At 42.4% G+C, this 23,828-nt stretch overlaps 4 protein-coding genes and 1 long non-coding RNA gene across 19 annotated transcripts in view; 4 read left to right on the forward strand and 1 right to left on the reverse strand.

The window, feature by feature from the left end:
• Positions 1–5,506, forward strand: part of PRKAR2A (protein kinase cAMP-dependent type II regulatory subunit alpha) — a 60,840-nt gene extending 55,334 nt beyond the window's left edge. Inside the window, 3 exon segments of the mRNA XM_039558964.1 lie at positions 26–91; positions 770–908; positions 1,405–5,506. Of these exon segments, the coding sequence (XP_039414898.1) occupies positions 26–91; positions 770–908; positions 1,405–1,538 (339 nt within the window). The 3' untranslated portion in view covers positions 1,539–5,506.
• Positions 5,507–6,926: 1,420 nt separating this feature from the next.
• Positions 6,927–10,103, forward strand: RPP14 (ribonuclease P/MRP subunit p14). The gene is made up of 5 exons (XM_039558697.1): positions 6,927–7,037; positions 7,124–7,208; positions 7,999–8,075; positions 8,653–8,731; positions 9,373–10,103. The coding sequence occupies exons 1-5, from the start codon at positions 6,967–6,969 to the stop codon at positions 9,427–9,429; spliced, it is 369 nt and encodes a 122-aa protein (XP_039414631.1). The 5' UTR covers positions 6,927–6,966; the 3' UTR covers positions 9,430–10,103.
• HTD2 (hydroxyacyl-thioester dehydratase type 2) lies at positions 9,426–10,033 on the forward strand. The gene has a single exon (XM_019280242.3). The coding sequence runs from the start codon at positions 9,452–9,454 to the stop codon at positions 9,977–9,979; it is 528 nt and encodes a 175-aa protein (XP_019135787.1). The 5' UTR covers positions 9,426–9,451; the 3' UTR covers positions 9,980–10,033.
• Positions 10,104–11,161: 1,058 nt separating the features above from the next.
• Positions 11,162–18,513, reverse strand: LOC120410643. Its single transcript, XR_005602941.1, has 3 exons — positions 18,385–18,513; positions 17,713–17,779; positions 11,162–11,536 (listed from the first exon to the last, which is right to left on the reverse strand). It is a non-coding gene; the product is annotated as an uncharacterized LOC120410643 (long non-coding RNA).
• Positions 12,132–23,828, forward strand: part of PXK (PX domain containing serine/threonine kinase like) — a 54,879-nt gene continuing 43,182 nt past the window's right edge. For 14 of the 15 annotated variants that reach the window (XR_005602937.1, XR_005602938.1, XR_005602939.1 and 11 more), the window contains exons 1-3: positions 12,132–12,351; positions 22,752–22,802; positions 23,467–23,514. Coding sequence is in view for 11 of the 15 variants with exons in the window: in XM_039558694.1 (XP_039414628.1) it covers positions 12,250–12,351; positions 22,752–22,802; positions 23,467–23,514 (201 nt within the window). In the remaining 4 variants the exon portion in view is untranslated. Of the gene's footprint in view, positions 12,352–20,672; positions 20,827–22,751; positions 22,803–23,466; positions 23,515–23,828 lie in introns of those variants that run through there. The other variant, XM_010390162.4, reaches the window with a different exon arrangement.

A 23,828-nucleotide genomic window follows, 5' to 3' on the forward strand; every position in this document is an offset into this window, starting at 1 on the left:
TTATTTTACCTTTTCTTCTTCACAGGGCGACAAAGCAGACTGTTTTTACATTGTAGAATCTGGAGAAGTAAAAATCTTGATTAAAAGCAAGGTGAGATCAAATTGAGTGATTAGGCTTTGTATTAATCAATCCCTGATTTGACTGATTAATACAAGAGATGTGAAAAAGTCCACCCTGAGTTATTTTAACATATATTTATTATGTTGATCATCATTATTCATGTGATGTAGGTTGTAAACTCCCATATCCGTTCTGAAGCAGCCAGAAGTCATTTTACTGAATTGCAAAGGTCTTTTGCTTCTGTCTGCTGCTCTGCAAGCTAACCTGATACATTCTCCCTGGCCTTAAGGTTGGAGATGAAACTTTTCTTCCATGATTATAGAAGATTGCACATTACAAAACGTGGGGTCTGTTATCTCTAGTGACACACTAGATGTTGGCATTTGAATGGATCTCTGTACAGTCTGAAGCAGCCAGGGGAACAGCCTGTGGTGCATGATAAAGCCTGTGTTAGGCTAGGTAACAGCAGTTCCCAAAGCTGTAGCAGTAGATACCTGCCAGTCTCAAAACTTGTGGGCTGGCACGTGTTTTTCTTACCAAGCTTCCAATTGAACATGTTGTTGAGGTGTTCCACCATGACTTGGGAGCAGCTAGGTTAAAGACCTGAAACCAAGGAGCTGTTGTACATGTGTAAAGTATCTGGGATTAACTGCAGCCTTGTACAAGGACAGAACTGTGTGCAAATAATGAAACTGCACTGTTTGACAGACTATGACGAGTAAAGAAGCTAATCAAGAAGTGGAGATTGCCCGGTGTCACAGAGGGCAGTATTTTGGAGAGCTTGCACTTGTTACCAACAAACCGAGAGCAGCCTCTGCCTATGCTGTTGGGGAGGTCAAATGTTTAGGTAAGCAGATGGTCTATGTTTGTAGTCATCCTTTTCTGTTCTTTGCTTGTGTCATGGTCTGTGCTTGAGTGAGCAGCCATTCAAAACCCAGCAACTGTTTGGTAATTGGCAGTCAGATTCCAGAAGCCAGGAGCATGGGCTGGAGTGGAGCTCCAAGTGGAAGTTGCTTCCTCATGGCAGATTCTCTATTTTCTCTGTGTGTGGCCTGTACTTGTCACACATAGCCTTTAGGTCATCTTTTAATATCACTGTGGGGTGTATTTGGCTTCTGTATTTATCCTTGAGATCAAGTTTCTATTTCATTAATCTTGTTTCTCCAAATAACAGTACAGAGGGAAATCAGAAATGTGATTTCTGTTTCTGTTGAATGAGGTTTCTGTTGAAGCCTCAGCCCTAAGTGGGTTCAACTGAAGGTCTGTGTTCTGAATTCAAAAACCAGATTGGTATTTGATATCCTTTTTGACACAGTCTTGTTCTCACCTCTGTTCCATTACAGTCATGGATGTGCAAGCATTTGAGAGGTTGCTTGGACCCTGCATGGACATTATGAAGAGGAATATAACACATTACGAGGAGCAACTGGTGGCAATGTTTGGCTCTAGCATGGACCTGATGGATCCAGGGAATTAGGCACAGGGTACCTCAATGCCTTCTTAGTTCAAGACACAGAAAAGCCTCCTATCAGCAACACAACTCACAAGGACAACGGACACTACGGAACAGTTACTTCTGCTGTTTTCTTGGGCATTTTAGAAACCATAAACAAGTCTCAGCACAGATGGATTGCTCACTCCCTGCCTCCACTTTGCTGCTGATACTTCATTATTAGACCTAGATTAAAGATGATTCTAACCCTATGTTCACTTGGTTCAGAATGGCATCTGTCCAACAGTTCAAGTGCCTGATACGAAACCCAAAGTGTGCAAGATACAGAAGCCTCCTTCCTTCTGGATGTTACTGTTGGGATAAATTGTCCCATCAGATTCTGTAGTGGGAGGTTGCCTGTTCTGCAGAGGCGGCCTGTGGAATACAAGCCTTTTACAGGCTGATTTCCCTCATCTGATGCTTTCCTTACACAATGTCAAATTTGCTTTTAATTGTAGCATCTGGGTTTGAAGTTAAAGTATCAATGGAACCAATGAATAAGATGGCACTGAAGTTTTGGTCCACCTGCTGAAAGGAGCAGGTAATAAATATAGAGAGCTCTTTAAACCAAGTAAACTGAGCTGGGGACATGGGAGAGTCTGCTTAGCAACCAGATGCAGAAAATGTATTTTAAGTGTTTTCTGAGCAGCAAAGAAAATTGGTTTACTCTATGGTGTCCAACAAAGTGCAGTGGTTCAGATCAAATGGCCTGAAGGTGTCATAATTGTCATCTCCCCAAATTTGCTCCTTGTTCCTGACACTAAGTACATTTTATGGTGGTGAGATCACAATATATGACCTTCTCTTGCTTACAGAGATCCTTTATACTGCTACATTTCCCAGGGTGCAGTTGTTGACTGGGTCAGTTTTAAAGCTTTTTAAGGAGGTGAATGTTTTGTAATTTAAATGAAGACTACTTCTGCACTTGTTTGCAGGAGCTTCCCCTAGTCCTAACATTTCACAGTATTTTAACTTCATTAGACACTTGATTGCTTCCAAATATCACGTTGATTTGCCAAACTTTTCAAAAGTTGGCAACATTTGACTTTGTAAAGCAAATGTCTTTGCTAACTACGCAGTTGGTGTGTTTGAGGAGTCTTTTTGGTTTAGGTGATAACTAAGCTAATGATCTAAAATACCTGTTAAATTTGCAGCATTTATTAGGTAGATTCTGTTTCAATAGCTTTAAGGACCTTAATTGGCATATGGCTGAGATTTTATCAGGGTATTATCTAAATAAGAGTCAGACCATAAGAAGGACATTTTTATGGTGTACAAATAGAATATATATATTAAGACATTGAATTTGGAGGTAATAAATCTAGTAACCCTTTGAGTTTGCATTCTTCCACAGGTCATGCAAAACATACTGGTGTTTTATGGGGTTATAAAATTTTAATTGTGAATAGTAGTGTAACAGAACCTGCTCTTTTTATTCACGGCCATGTAAGCAAGAATGGAAGGATGCTAATCTTGAATTCCTGCTTTTAATTATTACAGTGGACATTTCTCTAAGACATGAGATGCTTAGCATCACAGAGTTGGTTTCTGGACACTTTTTTCCCCATACTGGATGAGCTTCTCCCATTTCCTGCAATATGAGTAAGATGGAAAGTTGATAAATTTGAATGACTGTTGTCCAGTTACTGTAATTGCAGTCATATTTTTATATAATGCAAATGATTTGTAATGGACACCACTGAACTTGGTGTTTCCATATTATTAAAGTCCTGGTCGTGATGTCTAGTGGCTGTTCAAACTGCATGTATTTTAGAACAGTGAATTTCCCTTGCTTTCCTGGGCTGTTTCTTTGTCATAAATTACAGCCAAAGAAGCAGCAGGTACTTTTCACTCATGCTTCCAAGGTTTAACACCAAAGACAAAAATAATTGTTTTCATCACAGAATTTAAAAAACCAAACAAAACCCAAACCAAACCAACAACAAAAAAAAAAGACTAAAAAAAAGAAAAAAACCACTCATCAGCTCCTTGCAGTGATAGCAGATACAACTTTAAGATACTTTGGGCTCCATGACAAAGGGTGTTTCTGAAGCCAGCTTGTGACTGTCCTGTGAACCAAACATGAACTGGTCTCTGAACCAGCCTGAGCTTCTGTGCTGCCTAAACTGTCATGTGAGCTAAAGAGAAACTTGCTGTGAATAATCACCAGCTGGCCTTTGTTGCTCCCAGGCAGAATATCCTCTCCTTTATCCAGAGGAGACTGGCAGGTTGGGCTGTCTTACAGATGGATTCTGGTTCTTAATGCCTTCGGTTCTGTGCAGGACAGGACTGTAACCTCAGCACAGGCAAACACAGGCAGTTGTTCCGAAGCTTAACCAAAAACCAGGCAAGGCTGATGTCAGATTCTTGAGATACTTCTTCCTGGAAGGCAGGATTTGATGGCTTCTAAAATTCAAAGGAAAAGATGAGAATATAAAATCAAAAGATTGGGATCCCATGTGAACAAGAACAAGCTTTTGAAATTTTACCTTTCTCTGGGCTCCCTGGAGCAATGGTATACTGGGCAGTGCCATCCTGCATCCAGGGTCCGTGCAGCATCATTCCATGGTGTAGAGAGGCAGCTGACTTGGAGCTGATCCATTTAAGAATGATAATGTGCAATGTGCCTGATTAGTTTAGTCTAGTTTAACCAGCCTGTTTGTACAGTTTTGGAGCATGAAGGTAGTGAAAGAAGCTTTGGTGAGATACTCAATATTGCCAGGAATCTGGTTAGAGCACCAGCAGTGAGCAAAATTGGGCCATGTGCGAGTGCTGATACCAAGTCCAGGGAGCGAGTACAGCACCTATCTGTGACCATCTGCCCCATCCCTGTATCTCAGCTCATTGCTTTACACTCTGTTCATTGCAGTTGTTACTGAGAATAAGCCCAGGTGTTTTGTTACCGCTCAGTGTTCAGTAAATCCGCCACAGAGTCTCTGAAATTGGCACTAAAGAGGGATTTAGTTTTTAATAAAACAACTCAGCAGCAAAGTGGGCACAGAGGATCATGTTCTCGGGGCTTAGAGGAAGACAAATCTCCTGTTTGTGATTCCCTGCTTGTGATTGTTGTGAAGTCAGTGAGAGGAGCTTTCAGTGGTTAAATATCCTGGCACCTGGTATTTCTGTCTAATGTCACAGCACAGGTTTGACAATGTAAAAGAACAAAAAAGGGCAGAAGTGCTCTTTTCTTAGAAATAAAAGTGCAAAACTTAAAACTTTAAAAACAAAGTGCAATTTTGCACAGAGGGCAAAAAACCTCCGAAACCCCTTTGAATGTCACTTCCATTCTTTATTTTCCGTTGGCTGAAAGCAGACTCTTGTTCTTGACTTGTATTTGTAAACTAGTCTTGCCAAAATACAAACACGTTGGGTTTTTTCACTTCAGATAATTTTTATTGTTACAGTTGTTGCTGATCATTTAACTTTTTTCAAACCATAAATTTTATTTCAAGAGGCCTTCCCTGTGGATTCCTCCTGGCGCTCTGCAGCACTACACTGCTATTTCAAGAGGCAAGAGAAAGTCACCTCACAGGAGACACTCAACACAGCTTAGCTGGCTGGAGCTAATAATGCGCTACTAATTTTCCTCTGTGGGGCAGGAGGGGAATTAAATTCTGCATAAAGTTGCTACCTCAAGGCTCCAAGTGCTTTTAAAGGTCTTTCACTTGGGAGAATTCAATAAGACAGTTCTTAAAATTGGTCTGTTCTTTTGAGTTAAATGTTTTTTTTAATTGATTCATTGAGGGACCCTTATTTTAATTCATTTTATTTTTACTACTTGATTCTCAAAGGATGAACAGCTGCGAAGTTTGGTTCTTGCACTGTAGTGTCGAACATGAAAGAAAAATATCTGCCATATAAACATATGGTTTTAACGAGTTAAACCACTCTGGGGTTCAGCTTCACTTTTGGTTAATAAAAAACTGACCTGTTGTGTCCAGCCTTCCTGTACAGTCCTGTGTGTGCTCGTTATTGACTCGCTGCAGCTGACACAACCCCCAGCCTTACAACAGTTCCCTGGATACACTTGGAATGCCTGAGTTCCTGTTGCCAGAGCCTCGTAGAGAGCAGCACTTGCCCTACTGCAATAACCAAAAGAGATTTTGTACAGCACCTGATCTCCAAGTTTTGCTGCTTGGTGATGAAATTTTACTAATATCCTAAAAGTAATACCAACTTCTGTAGGTACTGTTGGTCCCAATAAAACTGGCTGCTCTGATAAGTCTGCCAAATTATCGTAGAACTGATTTACTGAGCATTGCAATAACTGGTTCTCAGTTCCCCGGAGAAACACAGTATTCCTGAAGCTCTCGTGTTAGCCTACACTTACAGCTACTGAATTTTATGTGGCAAGCTGCCTTTTATTTAACCTAACTAACAATCTGAAAATTACTGTGGTACATGTGAAATCGAATTTGCTTTTGCTGAAGTTTTATTTCTGAATGTCCGGTGGTTTATGTCCTGTTTTTAAGTCAGCCCAGGAACGGAGTTCAGGTGGATTGTGGTGCTAAGCATGAGAAAGCTCATGCAGGACCTTTGCACAGACTGAGCTGTGTGAAGGTGCAGGCAAAAGGTGTCCTGTGAGTTGGGCCTTGACTCAAGCACGTCATCTGTCCATTGGGCTACTGCAGTGTTACCGTGCTGGTGTCGGTACTAATTCCTGGATAAACCTTTTGGTAAAAGAAGGGAGATTCTCTGAATTTCTTTTGAGGATGTTAATTATTTCAGCAGAGCAAACGTACTTACATCCTTTCTGCTGTTTCTCTGGTAAGGATACATTTCACGCCAATCTTTAGATCAGGTACAAGCTACTAAAATTGTGCTATTTTATCATCTGAACAGCTGTTGACTGGTGAGGTGCAAAGACAGGCTGCCAGCGTCGTTCTGTGCACTTCTCGAGTTGTTTCAGCTGTGTGTCCTTGCAAAACCGAGGCTGGGGCAGCAGAGGCTCCTCAGTGTTTGTAACCTGGTGCCAGACAGCACCTTCAGCAGGCACTGCATCGGGACCAACACATTTATTTGGAGAAGCGAAGGAGCATCTCTGCGTGCCCGTCTCCAACAGCATGTTTGTGGTGCAGCGTGCCGTGTTTGCCTTAGTGAAGTTAAAAGCTTGCGTGCAGCACTTGGAAACACTATCTGTTCCCGCCGCTTCCCAGAGATTCGTCTCAGACTCAGACACTGCTCCCGCTCTCCTCCGTCTGCAGGGCTGTGCTCGGGTCGGTCACGGCGCGTTCGCTGCCGGGGGCCCCTGGCCCGGCGCTCGGCGGAGCGGCCACGGCTCGGGGCGGTCGGGCCGCGCCTGTGGCGATCGCGCGCAGGAGGCGCCGCGCGCGGTTGCCCTGGCGACGATGACCCTGCGCGGCCGCCGTAGAAGGGGCGGGCTGGCGGCGCGCGCGGCCGGGCGGGGCGGGGAATGGCGGCGGCCGCGTTCGAGCGGCGCGTGCTGCGGCGCGCGGCCGAGCATCACTACCTGCGCGTGCGCTTGTGAGTGACACCCCCGTCCCCGCGAGCCGGGGCCCCCACAGAGCCCCCACAGAGCCCGCCTGACCCCTGTGCTCTCCGTCCTGCAGGGAGCTGCCCGACGGCGGGGCCCGGCCGAACGCCGCGCAGTTCAAGCAGCTCGTGGTGACAGCGCTGAGGGAGCTGCACGGAGAGGTGGGACCGGGACCGGGACCGGAATCGGGGTCTGTCCGTGGCCGGCGGCTCCGGGCTCGGCCGGGAGAGCCTTGCGGGAGCGGGCGGTTGCCTCCTGGAACGGCTGCTCTGGCTGCAGAGCAGTGTCCGAGCGGGGGGACAGGGGCCGAAGGAGCAGGCGAGGCAGGGTAAATGTTCTGGGTTCGACCCTCCGGTAACCGGTTACCTGCTCGCCAGCCCTCGTTCTGACTTGCTCCTAGTGAAGCTGTGCATTTCTGTTCGGTGCCCGTAGTGAAGCGGCTTCAGCCATCCCTGGCAGTGCTCAAGGCCAGGTTGGACCGGGCTTGGAGCAGCCTGGCCTAGTGGAAGCGGTCTAATAGCAGTGGGGCTGGAACTGGATGAACTTTAAGGTCTCTTCCGCTCAAGCCATTCTTTGATACTTGTTTTTAAGAATTTGTGGTATTGATGCTTTTGCTGTAGAGAGGCTTTAAAAAGGGAACAACTTTGTGGATGGGAAGGTCCACAGTACTGTTTTTGTTCTGTTTATTGCTGGGTGACTTTAAGCAGGTTGCATCACCTCTGGGTCTGTGTTTCTCCAGGTGTAATGTGGAAATAAAAGTGGCTTCTAAAGAACTCTGAGAGGAAGGGTGCTGTTTAAATTCCAGTGGTGTTGTAGCTGAAACACTTGTGTGAGATTTGAGCGTAATTGTAACACCTTTAATGATGTCACATGCTGGGGGTGAAATCAGTTACTTATAAACCATGATAAGAACATAGGGTGATACTTACTAAAAACCATTTTTTTTCATAGGTTGGAGCAGCTTTGCCTGTTGATGTCTTAACATATGAGGAAAAAACTCTGTCTGCCATATTAAGAGTTATTAGCAGGTAAGGTGCAGTCAGTACGAGCTTCCATGCCATGAAAGTATTTTTCATAAGAAAATAGAACTCTTAAACTAAGAATGGCCTCTGAAGAATTAAGCCTAACTTGCAGATACGTGCATACAGCATGCAGAAAATAATTACTGGTAACTTCGTGCATCAGTACATTAAACCAGAATGATTTTAATGGTTTAAGATAGGAAGGAAGCACTATTGAAGTAGTGACTTTAAATCTCTTTGTGTAGTAAAGATGACAATAGTTACTCTAAATGGTGATGACAACTGTAGGTGATTTAGGTGATGAAGGAGCTTAAATGCACAGAGGGAACAAGAACAGGGCTGGTAAAGTGAACTTGAGGTTACAGTACATATCTCTGTGTCAAAGACAAGAGACTGCAGCCACTGCAATAATCCTTCAAGATACAGTTTCGCTACTAGAACTCTCTGGTGAAATTATCTGCTGTTAAACTGTTAAGGTTTTGTTACTCTTTGCATAACATTTTTTTTAATTTGAGATGTCTATGCTGCAGGAAAACAAAACCCCCCAAATTTTATTAATATATTTTGTTTTCTTTTTATTTAGTGGCCTTGTCAAGCTGTGGAGTGCTCTAACCTTGCTTGGCTTCTACCAGAACAGGAGGTGTGCTTTCCGGGTGCTGCAGGTAAAGCCCTGTGGGGTTGGGTGGCTTCCCCCAGATGTCAGCTCTGGCTCTAAGCTTGGCAGGCTGCCTAAGCCTGCTGCCTTTTCATAGAAAGATGGCCTAGATGCAAAAATGCCTTGGTTTGGGAATAAAGTGCCTGTAAGTGCAGGTGTGTGGGCCTGTGTTTGAGCAGTTCTGATCTTAAAATGAATCTTGTACAATGTGACAGTAGCGGCTGTCTCATTACTTTATGGTTTCTGTCCAGTGACAAGCCTGATGTCATTAATGTATCTGCAAGAAAATAGTTTCTGGCAAGTGTTGTTCATGACCCACATGTTGGTCCAGGTTTTATTTTCCCTACCCCAATTTTTGCCTTTCTATTGGTCACTGTCAGCTGACCTTCTTTAACAATGCATATATGAACATGCACTTCCAGAGCTTATTTTTTTCCAGAGGATGCTGCTTAATAAAATGAGTTCTGAGAATTCTTTGTTTCTGAAGCCATGGCTAGACAAAAATCTGCTCAGGCATAGCTCTAAGTTTTTAAACTAGCATATAAAAGGAAAATTTTAAGTATTTTCAACTTCGAGTGTATTTGATGGTGGGGTTTTTTAAGGCTTTAGCTGTTCAGTTTCTGTTGGTTTTTTCTTTCCCCAAACTAGACATCTCCGTTTCTACTTGCGTTATCTGGCAACAGTAGAGAATTAGTCTTGGACTGAATGCGGTTGTTGGTTCGGCTGCATGAAGAAGGAGTTCCTGGAAATGTTTCAGCCCTTCAGGCATGGGATTTCTGGAGGGATTTTCCAACAAAGAGCCTTGACAAAGCTAACATTTATCAACTCACTACTTGGACATCCCATATTTCAGAATTTACACATAAAAGTTGGAGACAAAGCTGAACTTAGCAAGGCTTTTACACAGAATGATGTAGTTACTTTTTCTTATTTAACAGGTGACACAAATCCTTTGCATTTAAATGAAGAGTTTGCGAAGAAGTCTAGGTTTGGGAGAACTGTTGTCCATGGAGTTCTGATCAATGGGCTTATTTCTGCAGTTCTGGGTACCAAAATGCCTGGTCAAGGATGTATATTTCTTTCCCAGGAGATCCGTTTTCCAGCTCCTTTGTATGTTGGTGAAGAAGTCACAGCTGCAGCAGAAGTGAAACGACTGAAGGGTTCTGTTGCACACATTTCTGTATCATGTCAGGTCAGAGAAAGTGGGAAAACTGTTATGGAAGGGATGGTGAAAGTCATGGTGCCAGAGAGTTAGAGCTGTTCATCATGTGTGACTTCAGTATAAAGTCCAGAACCAATGTACACTTGATTTTGACTCTGTCTTTTTACGTGACATCACTTAAACCAGTAAATTTGCAATAAAAACCTTTCAAAATTTCTGAAAGACAGTGCACAAACTTAACATTACTAGAACTGCATGAATATTAGAGCTTTTCCTTTTTTCACTGTGATGGATTTCACTGCCAAGGTGAAACCAACAGAGCTAGGCACTTGCTGTGACAAAGTGGCACATTTAGACAGGCCTTTGTGCTGCCACAGTGGGAAGTTTGGATTGGTAGGGCTTACACTGGGGCTGTTCTTTCTGGTAAAATCGCAGTCCACACCAGAAAAGTTCAGTTAAAACTTGTTCCTTCTGTACAAAGCAGCTGTATTGCCAATAAGCACCAGGGGAGGGGACAGTGCTGTGGTCAACAGGCTAAACAAAAGTGGAGGTACTAACACATGAGTACTGCAAGATGTGTTGTAATCTCCATGACAGCTCCAGGTGGTGTTTCCTCTGAAACTTGCCTCCCAGAAACAGAGTGAAGGAGGCTTTTAAAAAAATATATTGTCACACCTTGTACTTACGGTACTTGTGCTCCTAAGGGAAGACAAGCAAGGGCAGATGATTTGAGTACTAACTAAATGGCTTCTATATCCTCTCTTGAGTGTGTGAACATGGATTTCCCTTTGTCCACTGAAAGTACCTTGGTAAAGTAGATTTCTGGTGAATTCATTAGTAAATCATCTGGGTTAAATTATTTTAATACTGGCATAAGATTATTGTACACTAAAACTTTTTTGGAATGACTGAGGCCATCAGGAGTAAGGCCTCCAATTGGTGGCTCATAGAACGTTCTGGCAAAGCGTCTATTATCCCCCCATCTTCTCTGCAGCAGAAATGCATTTGAAACTTCCCTTGACTCCAAATAACCTCAGAAGTTGTCTGCTATGAGGAGAGAATTTCTCCTCAACCTGTGATGAAAACTACTGGTAAAACAGCTGCACACTCTAACCCCAGCTGTTAGTGTGACACTGGAGCAGAGGGAGGGGTAATGTTTCAGGTGTTTGAATCCATGCCTTCCCTTTCCAAAGCTTGTAGTTTGGCCTGTTTGCAACCTGGAAGCAGTAATTAGGAAGAGGTTTCCTTATCTCTTGTCTGTAGGAGCTGCTTCACTTCCCGTTTCCATCTGCCTCGGGTCATTGCCTATCACTGGCTTTTGCTGGACAAAGCACTTTGTCAAAGCAGGCCCCCTCCTTACCCTGCTCTTTGTTCACCTGCCTCTCCAGGGGGGAAGTTGTCTTATTAAGTCCTATTAACAAAATTAATCAGATCTGTGCCTTACCTCCTGGGTCACTTGCAGGAGTAGTAGTCTGGGGAGTTGGGATTGCTGTTCCAGCCTGGCTGCTGAACCACAGCCACACAGTCCATTTTCCTCTCATCATGGAGCTGCAGGACAGAGGGATGAGGCTGTTCATGACAGCTGCTCCAGGTGTACAACAAACTCCAGCTCTGCAGTCTTACAACATCTTACGTGTGAATAATTCCTGTCTATGGTGTAAAAAGAGAAAATGCAGACAGGTGTCCAACTTGTAGTTCTCAAGCACTAAGTGGTAGTATTAAAATAGAAAGTTTCTTACGCTGCTGCAATCAAAGACACATTGTGGAACTCAGTTGCTAACAACTTTAAGTCTGTGTTTTGAAAAACAACCAAACCAAAAACCAAAACCCCACAAAAAATCAACTCCAAACCCTAAAATCTAGAAATTAAGTAGAATATATGGGATATTCTAATTATTTTATTAACTACACGAAATACCCCAAAAGGTAAAGAGCAGCAAGTGTACCAGCCCTTTTAATTTTCCCGGTCTCTCTGGGAGGACCAGCAGTGTCTCGGGGCTGATCCCCCCGGGGCTGCAGCTGCTACCGCCGCTGTCGGTGCCACCAGGAGCACCGGGCGTGCAAGGCTTGCGCGGCGGGGCGACTCGCGTGCATTGCAGCCTCCCGTCGAGCCCCTTTCCCGTTCCTGCCTGCGGGGCCGGGCCGCCTCCTCGTGTCCCCATCCCGCCCGTGGCGCGCGCTCCCGGGGCGGGACCCGCGCGGAGCGGCGGCCGCGGCGCCCCCTGGCGGCGGCCGCGGCGGGCGGCGGCGCTAAGGCCCCGCGGCGGCGGTGGCGGCGCTGCTGTGTTGACAGCGGCGGCCGCGCCGGGAGCAGCCCCGGGGAAGCGGGTTGGCGGCGCCGGTTCTCCGCTCCCAGCTCCGCTATGGCCTTCATGGAGAAGCCGCCGGCCGGCAAGGTGCTGCTGGACGACACGGTGCCGCTGACAGCGCAGATCGAGGCCAGCCAGAGCCTGCACTCGCACACGGTGAGCGGGGCAGGCCGGGCCGCGGGGGCAGGCGGGAGCGGCCGGGGCGGGGGGAGGGAATGGAGGGAGCCGGTAACGGGGGGTGGCCAGGGGTGCCCGGGGTCCACGGGGCTGGCCGGGGCACGGCGAGAGCGGGGCTGGGCGGGGGCCTGCGCTGAGCCCGCGGCAGCGGGGTTGGGGGTGGCCGGGGTGGGGGGGGGGGACTGCGCCGGGGCAGTGCGGGGTGGGCTTGGGGCGGGGGGCAGCGGTGCGGGAGGCAGCGGGGCCGCGACCTCGCAGCGCGGGTTGTAGCGCCCCGGAGCCCTTCGGTGAGATGCGGCGGTGCCGCCGCCTGGAGCCGAGGGTCGTTCGGCTCCTTCGCCCCCTCTCTGCCCGCGGGGTTCCCGGGGACAGCCGGTAACACTCCCCGGGAGGGACCGCCGGGGGTCTGCGGGGGCGGCCGCTGCGGGGTTCGCGCTGTCTCGCGTCCGCCCCGAGCGAGGCCCTATGAGTTACTGTAATTCCTGCTTTCCTCGGGGTGTTGCAGCCTTTGGAGCAGAGATGGGCTCTGGCTGCCTCGTTTCAGTGGCTGTGCTGAAGTTACACGTGAATGGGCTGCATTTGCCTCCGGGTCCTGCCGTGTGGCTGAGCGCAGGCTGTGAAGCTGCAGAGACCCCGCAGCCCCAGCCCCACTTCTTTGCTGTGGGGAGCGGTGACACTCAGTAGAACAAGCCCTGCCATGACTTAGGTGTCACAGATTAATTCTTCTGGGATGCCTAGGACACCTGCACACTGCTTCCATAAGAATGAGAATTGAGCATACAGTAATAATCCAAATTTCATAATGTCCTGTTTGCAGTTATTTTCCACTTTAAAAACTGGGTTTCCTTTTGGTATGACCAAGCAGTAGTGTGAATCAGACAACTGGCTGTCATTTCTGATTCCTGCTTTAGCTGAGAGCAAGGGATGCTGGAGAGGAGGCCAGAGGTACCTCAGCAGCAGGTATGCTAGTGGGAAGTGTGCTTTAAATGGAGAGAGAGTTTCCTTCTGTCCCTTACACAGCTCTGATTCCTGCATTGTGGATCTCTTCCTTGTTCTTTGCATCTGTTGCATACTCTTAACCTGAATGACAATAACTCTAGGTTCACCACGGGGTATACAACTAATTTACAGACTGTCTTACTAAATACTATTCATATAAATAATTCACACCTAAGAAGTGGTTTATTTTTTGTGTGAGGAACTCGCATTTACTGATGTTCTGGTCTTTCTCTGAACAGAAGTTACCTATGAGAAATTGTCTAGAGGATCTTGTGAATCTATCAGGCTGTGGCTCTCAATTGTTGCAACTCCTCTTTTTATAAGTAAGACTAAAGAGGTTTAATTTCTGGCAAGTGTAATACTTTTTACCTGTTTCAAAAGCTGAGGGATGGGTATGCCAAGTCCTGTGAGAAGTTGTGTAACTCCTAATACTCCCCAGTTAGTAGACCAGATTAACTTTCGTTAGTAACTTGTTTCCTTATTATGCTTTTTGTTAGTGCAAATGACAATAGCTTTTTGTGTTCTTTCCTTTGGTTTGCATAATTCTGGTTAGAAAAGAAAATGTCACAAAATTCTTTCAGAATGATCACTCGGCAGAACTTTTTCAATCCAGACTTCTTGTGTTGTCTTGTCTGAGGGAGTGCAATAGCAAATGTTGCTGCCCTCCATCTTTCATCGCTGTATTCTGTTACTAAAGGGTGTGCAGAAAAAATTACCTTCTTTTCTCTGTTTTGTTCTGATCTTTTGTTAATGACATAATGCTGGAGCACCATGCCTTTTGATTTAAAATCTGTCTCTAAGATACATCTATTAGTAATTGTTTGTTTTACTGCAGAAGCTCTGTTGATAGCTGAAAGATGGCTTGAAGTGTGTGCAGCACAGATGGTTTATATAGAGCCAGTATGGGATAACAAAATACAGGAAGCCATTAACAGGGACTTGGTTTCTTACTTGATGTAAGTGGACTATTCTGTCATTTCAGATACTTCATCTTATGTCTCTGGTGTCTGAATAGTTTGCATATTGGTGGGTGATTCCATCCCTGATTTGAACTTTCCTGATTAAAAATAAGCTGCACAAATAAATACTTGTGTCTGAAAAGGTTTGTAAATAAAGCCCCTCTAAGAAATAAGGGTTGAAGTGTTTTTGTGGGGCCTGAAGACTGTATTTTACTTTGTTAAATCATAGTTAGAAGAAAGTAGGTTGTCGTTAACAGAGTGCTTTTTAGGTTTGTTCCTCATCTCACCTCAAAGCCGTATCTTCAAAAGATTTAGATCTAAAAAATCCTTTATCCCAAACTAAGATTTGGAGAACTAGGCCTGTTCTAAAGCAAAAGCAGCCATGAAAAAATTTTCTGTTTTTTTTTCAGCAGCATATATTAAGATTTTATAATGTTGTTTAGTGTTGCAAGAGTTGTTTTAAACTTGGGTTTGTATTTTTTTTTCCTGTAGATCATAGCTTCTTAAAGCATTCATATGAAGATGGCTTAGGCTGAGTTTAGGTGCAACTTTAATGTGGCAACTGAGCTAGTAATTATGTAAACCATCTGTTGGTGCTGAAAATAGTCAGTCTTCTGAAAAAACAGCTAAGGAAAAGGTGAAGAATTTCAGGAAAAGCTTTGTAGACATGGTGAAATATCACACAGAAGACCAAAGCTTGTGTCAAATGAATAGTTTGCTTGTGTATTGTTCTAAGCAGTTTCTGTTAATTTAAATTTAGTACAACAGACTGGGTAGGTGTAAACTTCATAGCATTGAATCAAGGGCTGTACTTGGCAGAGGCTGAGTTTCTGTTTCCTGAGGCTGAAGGTGAAACTAAAAAAAAAAACAGAACTGAAAACAAAACCTGAAACTACTATGTTCTTACCTGAAATCTCCAGAAATTTAAGAAGAGATTAAGCTACCATTGAAAATGTACTTTTGAGGATTTGCACTTTTTTCTTAGTAAGAGTATGTCAACTCCCTGTAAATGGGGTTTTTAGATTGTTAGGGAACCAACTGCAAAATTCTCTGATAGGCTCACAGGCTCTCCGTGTTCCGTTCAAGTCAGAAGAGCTCAGAAGTTCTTACCAGAGTTAGTACATCTGAGCTGGAACATAATCTCCATGTTTTTGTGTTGCAACAATGAAGTTGTTCACTAAGGTTTTCTTTCTGTGTATTTATTTCCAACCATAATTCGAAGATGAAAATTATGCCTTTCTATGTTTGCAAAAGTTATTTCCCTGGGTAAGTGTGTTACAAGCAGTCTGAGTTTTGCTGGAATGTGCACTTAAATACAATTAATCTTATAATGTGGTGTTTGTGGAGTCCTTTTCATTTTGAAAGCCAAAAAAGTACATATTGCAGGTGCACAATGACATCTCACTTAATAGATTCGAAATTACAAGAGCAAGCCCTGTCAGCTTCATTTTGTCTGCTTTATGCTTCAATCACTAGCACTGCATCAGAGAGTAACTATGTAACTTCCAGGGGTGTGTTGGGCACCTTTCCACAGCCATGAGTCAGTCCCTTCATAGGTCTGTGTACCAACTCTTTTGTAGAAAGTGAAGTTTTGTTGCTGTTGCATTCCTTGACTTCAACAGGAGCAGAATTACGTCCAATATATTAAGCCATTTGCAAGTGTCTCATCTTGATGCCAAATGTTGTGTTCTGACAACAGAGGCAATTTCAGCACTAAAGCTTTAATAAATTTTGGCTGTTAAACTTGCCTCATATTGCAATATTTTATCTGTGTATTCACTATTTAAAAGTGGCTTTCTTTTTAAGCCTTAAAATAGGATGCTATTTTCTTCCATGATAATCTAGACATTTTCCTTATAAAGAACTGCATATCTGTACCTTCAAGTCTTTTCAGCAGTAAAACTACTGGTGAGTTGTACATGTTCTGAACATTTCTTTATTCTTTTCTGAAGTGATTTTCCTTTTTCATGTGTTTCATATTTTGAAATTGAAGTAGTGAAACAGCCAGTTTTGCTACAGCACATTGTTGTCTTAAAGGCAATTGGAAATGAAAAGCTGAAATAAATCCCTCTCCTGACAGACTTTCAGAGTTTTTAGTTTTCCTTAAACAATGATGAATGTTGACACTCATAGCTTTTAGATCAGAAAAATGTTGGAAAAGCATTTATATTTTTCCTATATTATTCCAAATAGAAAAATGGAGCCACATATTTCTAGGACTGTAGGGTTTAGTTTAAAAACTTGTAAAAGACTTTGCACATCTACTTTACAAGGAATTCAGTCTTTCCAAAGTTGCATTTACTTTGGACAAAAACAAACATGAAGTTACTTTTAGACATGGCTTTACACAGGGAACTGTTATAGTTCACTTGTTTGAGGTTTCAGAAAGGCAGTTCCTCCACTGGACTTAGTAAGCTTGATTACTCCCACCTCTCCTCCAGCCTGAGCTCACAAAAGATGGTTCTTTCATCACACCTAATTTTAAGTATTCCAAACTTACAGTTTTCACTGGCAATGTTACTAAATTAATATTGCATTTGTAGGTTCTGCGAAGATTGTAGTCAAAATATTAGTTTCCATATCATACTTCAGTAAATCCTAATTAGAATATTTTTGTTGGCTACTGAGTATTTCCTGAAAAATAATGAGTAATTTGCCTTTCTGGTGTAGGCCATGGTGATGCAGAGCACTGAAAATCTGTGATTTCTCATCTCTCTCCAAAGCTTTTTGTGTTCACTAAGTTTCATTACATGTAAATGTGTGTCCTATTTTTTCCCTGCAGTTGTCCTACTTCATAGCTTTCACTTATTGAATGGCTGACTCATTACTACGGAAGTGATACAGTGTGTGAGTGGTGCAACACACACACACCTGCATTGTTTAAAAAGTAGGGAAACACCAACCATGGCTGCTGCTCCTGCCTCAGATGGGCTTAATGGCAGATTGTTCAATAGCAAATAAATACTGTGCTCTGTAACAGAGAGGTCTCTGAGCTTGAGCAGCTTTCCTGATGTTGTTGCTACTTTTCACATGGAAGATTTTCTAAATAAACATTTAAAAGAGCTTCTTACTAGAAATTGTTCCAATCCAGCCTACTTAAGCAGGGATTGTATTCATGCTTAATTAGGCTTTCCTCTCTTTAATGCTTATAAAATAAAGCCCTTTCAAACTTTTAGTTGATGTGACCTGAAGGTGACCTGGATCTTTATAATGGTTGGCTTTTCAAGCTTGTTGGATTAAACAGATGTAAAGCAGAAATCTGTGGAAAAACAGACTGGCTATCCTGAGTTGGAAATTTAGAGACTATTTGCTTGGGGAAACAGCATGTATTACCCAGTATTGTTGAGACTCTACATTTTATTATAAGAATCTCTTAACTCACCACTTTTTTTCTCTCCTATTTTGTCTCTGCAAAAGCCTTCTTTCCTGTTTGCTTCCTGTTTCAAAACCTAGGAATGGTGATAAAGAGCAATTGTTAAACATTTGGAGTGCTTTGCTGTGCAATTTTCACCCAGGAATGTTAACAAAATTTTGCTGAGGAAGGAGCTCTGAGCTGCTGATGCTAATGTTTTAATAAGTGCTGGATACCAGGGACTAATCTTGGTAAATTTTGGAAAAAAACCCCCACCTAAATCTTGGCTCTGCATGAAAATGGGTAAGTTCAGGATAACATTAATCCCACACAGTGAGTATGAAACTGTTACTGGCAAAGGATTGGAGAAATGCAGTGTGGTTGTCACTGATCCATGTGGCTATTTGGAAAATATTCCTTTTCAGAAATTCTATCCAGAGCTATGTAGTGCTAGGAAGATTTTAGGAAATGACAGTGTGCAACTGGGGTCACACAGCTTTCCCTGCTCCTGACCTCCTCCTCCCAGCACCACTTTCCGCTTTTTTTGACTAATTGGAGCAGCCAGGAAATGATCCCATAGGTAAAACTACTTTCCTTGGCATCTTTAAAAATGTATTTTAATCTGCTGCAGGAATATCAAGGTTGTGTCATGAAGTGGCTTGGCAGTACTGATAGGAAGAGCAGCGGATGTACAAACCTTACCTGTGTGGAGGGACGCAGGGAGGTTGTTTTAGGAATGGTTTTGTGGCCTGTCTTGTTGGAGACTCCTGCTGACAGTGACCTTGCTGCCCGTGGGCAGAATCAGAGAGGGAGGTTGTCTCTCTTCTGCAAGCTGAGACCTTTCTTTCCCAACCAGCAGCTGTTAGGGCTCCTTTGAAGTTATTTGGTAAACTGAGTCATAGGAAAAATTCTGAGCTATTCATGTAGGAGTGAAAGATGCCATGGGAATTTCTGCATGAGTGTAGCTGACCTAGACCTCCCTAAGACTGGTTGTTGATGCCTAAAATTGTTTGCAGAAGTGAACTCTGGTAATTACTAGCTTTTTCTGAAGGCATTTCCACCCTGTTTTCCTATGTTAGATGATGCTGTTAAACAGAGATGATCCTGAGGGTGCCTCTGTTTTCCTTATGCGTTCATTTATTTCCTATGGGCACAATCTCAGTCCCACTATCAGGCTGTCTCTGAAGAAGATTGTTGTAATTCAGTTTTTTTTTCCTAACCAAAACAGAATTTGGCAGAGTAATAAAGGCTTTTGTGCATTTAGACTTGAAGAATTGAAAGCTCTTCTCTGCTCCTATGGGAAGCATATATCAGTGGTGCTAATTATAATCCCACGACAAGCTTGTTGCCACATGGAGGCAATAGGAAGTATCAACTTCTCACTAGAACTCAGCATGCTATGGTCTGCTGATTATGTGTAGCCATGGCAGATACTGGGAATGGGATTGTATTTCTTATCCTGGCTTTCTACTATTGCTGTTCTTTGACTTTCAATCTCATTACCAGCTTTGGGAAAAAAAAAACCCTTAACCAACCCTGAAGACCATTTAGGCTTTTTCATTAATTGTATTGACAGGGTAGTGCTGAGTTGGACAATGATTCGTTATGCTCAGTGCTGATGGAGAGAGTGTGGTGAGGACTTACCTTTTCCATACAGACAGAACTAATGACCACACCTGGAGAGTGTTTGCTCTTCTCTTTCCAGTTGCAAACCCTGTGACATAAAAAAGGGACTTGATTAGTGCTTTAGGACACAAAAGCAGATATGGATGGGATGGGAAAATGCTGGAGTGAGTGTGGGGACAGATAGTTGTGGCCCAAATATGGTTTTATTTTAATATAATTTTATTGTGTGAATGATCTCTGAGCCCCAACTTGTTTATCACGAGGCTCTCCAGAAGAGCCATGTTCACCAGGGTGGTTGTGTGCAATAAGATGCTTTGATGATTGTTTAATGAATTTGTATTCTGCCTGTCCTGGCGCATTTTCTCGGGGCACGATAGAAAATGACAATTACTGGATAAAGAGCAAGTGCTACAAGGGATTGGGCAATAACTCTGCTTCTTTCAAAATCCTAGAAAAGATGAATGACTGCATGTGGTGAATCATCACTGGCGTGGTTTTTCAGAGAAACAGCCAATGTTCCTTTGAGACTTGATGAATAAGCAATTGCTGCAAATTTTTGTCTGTGCGTGAAGTAGCCTCTTCCTACTTCCCAAAATGCAGCAATGGTCACAAAACAAGAAAAGCTATGTTGGTGGCAAATACGGGTTTCCAGGTATCCCATGAATTGATTTCTGTCACACAGTTTCCAAAGATAATTGCATTGGTTGAATGTCATCTGCTCTGTGGATTTATGTTCCTATTTATGGGAATTTGGGCTTCTTGTTTTGCAGGAAGATACCATAATTATGATTTCAAATGGGTAAGAGGAAGGAATATGAAGGGAGCATGTCAGGCTGACTTTCTGAAAATAGACACTTTAATTCTAATTTAACAGTTATGTGTCTTGGTTTGTGACATCTTGGATTTCTATTATTTTCAACTAAGCTGCAAGGACAAGAAGTATTTTAAATCACTCTGGTTTTCATGCTTACTTGTTTCTTCTCAAGGCTAAGTGGTTCAAACTTGCTACAGATATTTGAGAGCTCTGATAATAAAGGACATTTTAAGTGAATTTTAGAAAATAGAATAGCATTTTTGCCTCAGCAGCACTGGGCTTTGGAAGGAAATTTCAGTAAATAAAACCTGGATTAGTTAAGGTTGAATACACAAGGTAATGCCAGCTGGTAATTGTAGCTTTTGCCTCTTGTCGTAATTCTTGATTTACTGTACTTACTTGGTAGATGTTAAATGAGAATTTAATTCTGTGGAGGGATTCTCTGATGTGCCCCACATTTTTTGCATCCAATGGTATATTTATTTATTTATTTTTCAGTGTTACAGCTTTTCATTTAATTCCATTTGAGAGGGGAACTAACTCTGTGAGGTTCAGAAGGCAAATTCCAAAACCAGAGGACACTTCCCGGTACCTGAAAGAAGTTACTTATAAATGCATGTAGTGGATTTTTAACTGTGAACCCGAATTTCTACTTCTTCATGAATTAAACACTCACTTAGTTGGATTATCTACTTGGTATGCAGGTACATGTCAGATAGAGTTACTGTTACAGAATGGACAAATTTGGTATTAAGCACAAGGTGCTGGAAGTATCTTTTTTTTTTTTTTTACTTGTTATTTCATTATTGTTTATTCATGATCATTTGGAATGCAGCATTAATTTTAATAGCTGAAAAGACCTGCAGATAATGCTCTGATCAGTCCTTTTTGTTTGCTTAAGACCCCTATTGATGTAACCAGTTCAGCAAAATTTTGGTGGCATTTGAAATTGAAAAATTATTCAGCACTTCACATAAACCACGTTTGGTAGCTTGTCCGGGGGTGAATGAAGTCACCTGAGCTGTATGGCAGCGATGCACCGTGTGTTGCTGCACTGCAGGCAGGGCTGGTGGCACAAGTGCAGGGAGCCTCCTGCATGTCCCAGCCTGGGAATGCTGTGCAGGGAGTCTGTGTTTGGGTTAGAATTCCTCATTCTCGCTTGGACTGTGTGGCTGCAGGTGCCTGGTGTGACCGGGTGTTCCCTGGGGGGTTGGTGGCACCCTGAGCCCCGGGGCAGGTCCTGCACCCTGGCTGAGCATGGTAGGGATGGTGAATGTGCTTAAAGGGCACTGGGGACATGGTTTTTCCTACAGCTTTAGAGTGGCACAATTAGAATAAAGTGTAAAAGCACAGCTTCTGGTGTGGCTACTTCCTCCTCATCTGCCTCTGGGCACTCTCCAGCTCTCCTCACGGTTGGAAGTTTCGTTTTCTCCAGCAGCATTGTACTTTTTGGCTCTCCAGTTTCATGTTTCTCAAAGTAAATTATGTGGCCATATGTGCAATAAGACTTAGACAAAAAGAGCTGCATTTGTAGAGTTTTATGTATACTAATGACAAAGAAGTATCTATTACTACTTTTAGCCCAGATTAATTTTATTTCCTTATTAATTAAACAATGTCTAAAATGGAGATTATAGGATCTTATAGGACTATGTATCTATATTCTGATCTGTATATATAGTATAATCTATATTCTAGTATCTCTGTGTTATAGAATTCTGTATATCTATACGATCCTATAGGTTTATAGGATTTCCTTTTCTAGAAAAAGGACTTGCCTTGTTTATGATCTTTGAAATATCAAAAGTGTTTTCAAACTGAAACAGAGTAGGGGTAAGTAGGGTACTTTTTTGAAGTATGTCTGAGTAGGTGTGGGAAATACTTAATATCTATTTTTGAGATAACTGGATAAATCTCAAATTATGATATTGCTATATTGACCCGGTATTAGTCTACAAAAGGTATAGTAGAACTTGAAATGAAGAGACTGAAAAGAATTGGGATTTATGAATATAATTGTGGTGGGAGAATAATTAATTCTTAAAATTTAAAAGTGGTTCACTGAGATTTAGATATATCTGCATAGCTAATATATAAATATTTAACATTAAGCATGCATTATAAATGAGGAATTAACATCATGAGAAACAGATATGTTCTAGTTACTCAAGCATCTTCCAAAGCTTTTGTGGTAACCTTCGTAGTACAAAAATAATGAAAAGCTGTGCAGCTATGGGTATTGACTGGCATTTTACTTTGTTATGGTGGTGACAATAATTCCTGGGGGTACTTATTAGATACTGGAGGTGAGTAGAGAGAGGTTTCTTCAGCTGTTGTGTGTAGAGATGTGTGCTGAGTATGCTTTTGCTGGCTTTTTCTATAACTAAATTAAACTGCTCAAGTGCTCCACATGTCTGCAAGCTCTTGGAACTCTTTTGTCTTCTATGCTGGGAAAGCAGAGCGTAACAACTGTTAGGGACGGGTGTGAGCAAACCCAGCTCTGACTTTCCCCAAGGTGCTGGATATGAATTTTCTGGGTTTGAATGTTAGTGGTCATATTTGAAGAAGTACCTAATAACTTTCTTCAGCTCATTAGTTCTCATTTCTAATGACTTTTTCCTTTTTCTAGGAATACATAATCCGTGTCCAGAGAGGAGTTTCAACAGAAAACAGTTGGCAGGTAATTTCTTAAGTTGTGGTTTGTGTAACCAGGATTCTTTTTTTAGGAAGAGTTTGAAAGTTGTCTATTCCTAGCTTTTAAAATTTGAGCTGAAAAGAGAAATGTTGATTTGGAATTGAGAACATGAAGTGCTTGAATTCCTTTGGTCAAAACTCAGAGAAAAACAGTATTGCTGCCAGCTACAGAAGGCATGTTTGCTGCTATTCCGAATATTCCAGGGAAAATGCCTGTCATATGTTTCTACTGTGTGTTGGTACAACCATAATTTTAAAATCTCAAATGCCAGTTTGCCTTTCTCAGTGCTAAAATTACAGCTCTGCTGGTATGAGACCAATGAAACCAAGAAGTAGTAATGAAGATGAATGACTATGAAAAGTTGTTACATCTAATATGGCAAAAATGCCTTGTTTGCAGACAACTTTGCTCACAAATACTGTTTTAAGATAATTTTTAGAAATGCATTTTCTGTCTGATCGAGTTGTGATTAAAAACTCTTTTTTGCTCTCTGGCAGTGTGACATAAATCCAGCAGTTAGGCATTTGTACAAAGATTGTAAAATAAGATGATCATAAATGGGAATTACTTTTCTCTGATGGGATTTTGAGGAGTAAAATGCTAATGGAAAAAGTAATTTGTTTCCTGAACATTGTTTTTTATTTTACAGATTGTGAGGCGATATAGTGACTTTGACTTACTGAATAACAGCCTGCAGGTAATTTTCACTCCTCATATAAATTAAAAATGTCATTAGAAGGATATATTCAAAATGTCTTGTGATATTTTTATATATTGTGGTGAAGAAAAAAGAAAAATTCATGTAGCTGTAAAGAGAAACTGTGACTTCAAATGTAACTTGAATGTGTACTTTTTCACCCTTAAGTTTTCTCTTGTAAAATTTCAATTTTAGCATCAAAAGGATCAGTTTATATAGAAATGGAGGAAATTGGCAGATACTGAATCTTTCCCTTCAGTCCTGTGACTTGTTCCGGTTTTATGTGTTTTTATTTGTTCCTCCTTTGATTTGGG

This window comes from Corvus cornix, chromosome 12 (assembly GCF_000738735.6).
Source record: "Corvus cornix cornix isolate S_Up_H32 chromosome 12, ASM73873v5, whole genome shotgun sequence".
NCBI lineage: Eukaryota > Metazoa > Chordata > Aves > Passeriformes > Corvidae > Corvus > Corvus cornix.